At 32.6% G+C, this 1,330-nt stretch overlaps 2 protein-coding genes across 2 annotated transcripts; both read right to left on the bottom strand.

The window, feature by feature from the left end:
* AAJ76_3910001144 (hypothetical protein) lies at window positions 1-187 on the bottom strand (the record flags this gene model as incomplete). Its single annotated transcript, XM_024475445.1, has 1 exon — window positions 1-187. A coding segment is annotated over one exon (187 nt), but the record flags the coding sequence as incomplete, so codon positions are not given.
* A 106-nt stretch (window positions 188-293) lies between these two features.
* AAJ76_391000882 (hypothetical protein) lies at window positions 294-449 on the bottom strand (the record flags this gene model as incomplete). The annotated part of the gene is made up of 1 exon (XM_024475446.1): window positions 294-449. The coding sequence occupies one exon, from the start codon at window positions 447-449 to the stop codon at window positions 294-296; it is 156 nt and encodes a 51-aa protein (XP_024329349.1).
* Between the last annotated feature and the right edge of the window lie 881 nt (window positions 450-1,330).

Below are 1,330 nucleotides of genomic sequence, written 5' to 3'. Positions count from 1 at the left end.
TACATTTAATCTCTAATGCCATGATATCGACCTGGGTCTTGTAGAACACTTTTTTGTGCAGTCCTTCTCTAACATTTAAGTAGAGTGTGTCATTTAGTACAAGAAGGTGTTCCGCCTTCTTACGGAACCTAAAGACTTGGTATCTATTCAAATCCGTCTCTAACGGCAGCTTTAAAAGGATGGCCATTATTGCATCATATTCCTACTAATCATTTATAACTAATACCATTAAGGGCTAAAAATAAAGAATTTAAAAAAATTCATTTTCTTTATTTTTAAATATATTGCAGAATTTAAAATATTTCTAACCCACCTTTATTCAACAAATCCCCACTTGTAAAATTATTTATGTAAAATTTTAATAAAACATGCGTGGCAAGTATCGCACTGGAATTCATCTTGTTACATATATTAAAGCATTTGCGGGTTTGATTCCTGTACAAGAACATTTATATATAGGTTTAAAAATAAAGTTTGTTTAGAAAATAAAAAATATCGACGTTTTTAATTTGTAACAAAAAAACCTATGTGCGGCCGTGGCTCGGGTGCGAGCTGGGCTCGCGACAAAAAATAACCCAAATTTCGGTCAACATAGTCAAACAATTTCTCAACATAGTCAAATAAACTCTCAACATATACATTATCAAAATAATACAAGTTTTTTTTAATGAATTCATGCATTGTCTATGTCTGTAGGTGGAACCAAGGCTGATGAAATAATCATTTGTTCTAGATCCGTAAAGTGATCATTTTGATGGGTCATCTAGCGCAAACCGCCTACCATATCAAAAAAGAAAAAAGGGGTTAAAAAACAATTATTTATTTATTTGAAAAAATAATTGCAGTATTTCGATATAAGTTTCAGAAAATTCTTCGGTTTTCTTATTTATTAAATTCCTTTTTTTAAAGGTATATTAAATAAGCGATTAGTTTATGCTAGAACGCTTTACACCGTGTTCTTTTCTCGTTTGGCTTTTCGTATTGGATTAAAAATTTCTCAAAATTGTTGGTATGTCTCTCATCACCTGCACAAAACCCTTCTGTGTGATTAACAACACTATGATCAAGACCAAGATTCCTAATAATTGCTGGATACGACGAAATACAGTCTTATTTACAATACTAGCAGGCAAAATCTGCCCTCTCACAGATGAAGTTAAAGACTGTATGGCTCTGTCGGCAACTTTTAATAAAAAAAATTTCTAGTACTTGTTCGATCTATTCCTCTAAGAACCCATATATTATCTTTGGTTTCGTCATCTATACGTTGGGGCTATGAATAATGCCCCCCCCCCCGTGATGTAACACTTTCATCTGCTTCAACAATTAC

This window comes from Vairimorpha ceranae, assembly GCF_000988165.1.
Source record: "Vairimorpha ceranae strain PA08 1199 chromosome Unknown NODE_391, whole genome shotgun sequence".
Taxonomy (NCBI): domain Eukaryota; kingdom Fungi; phylum Microsporidia; family Nosematidae; genus Vairimorpha; species Vairimorpha ceranae.
This window is presented reverse-complemented; position numbering and strand designations above follow the sequence as displayed.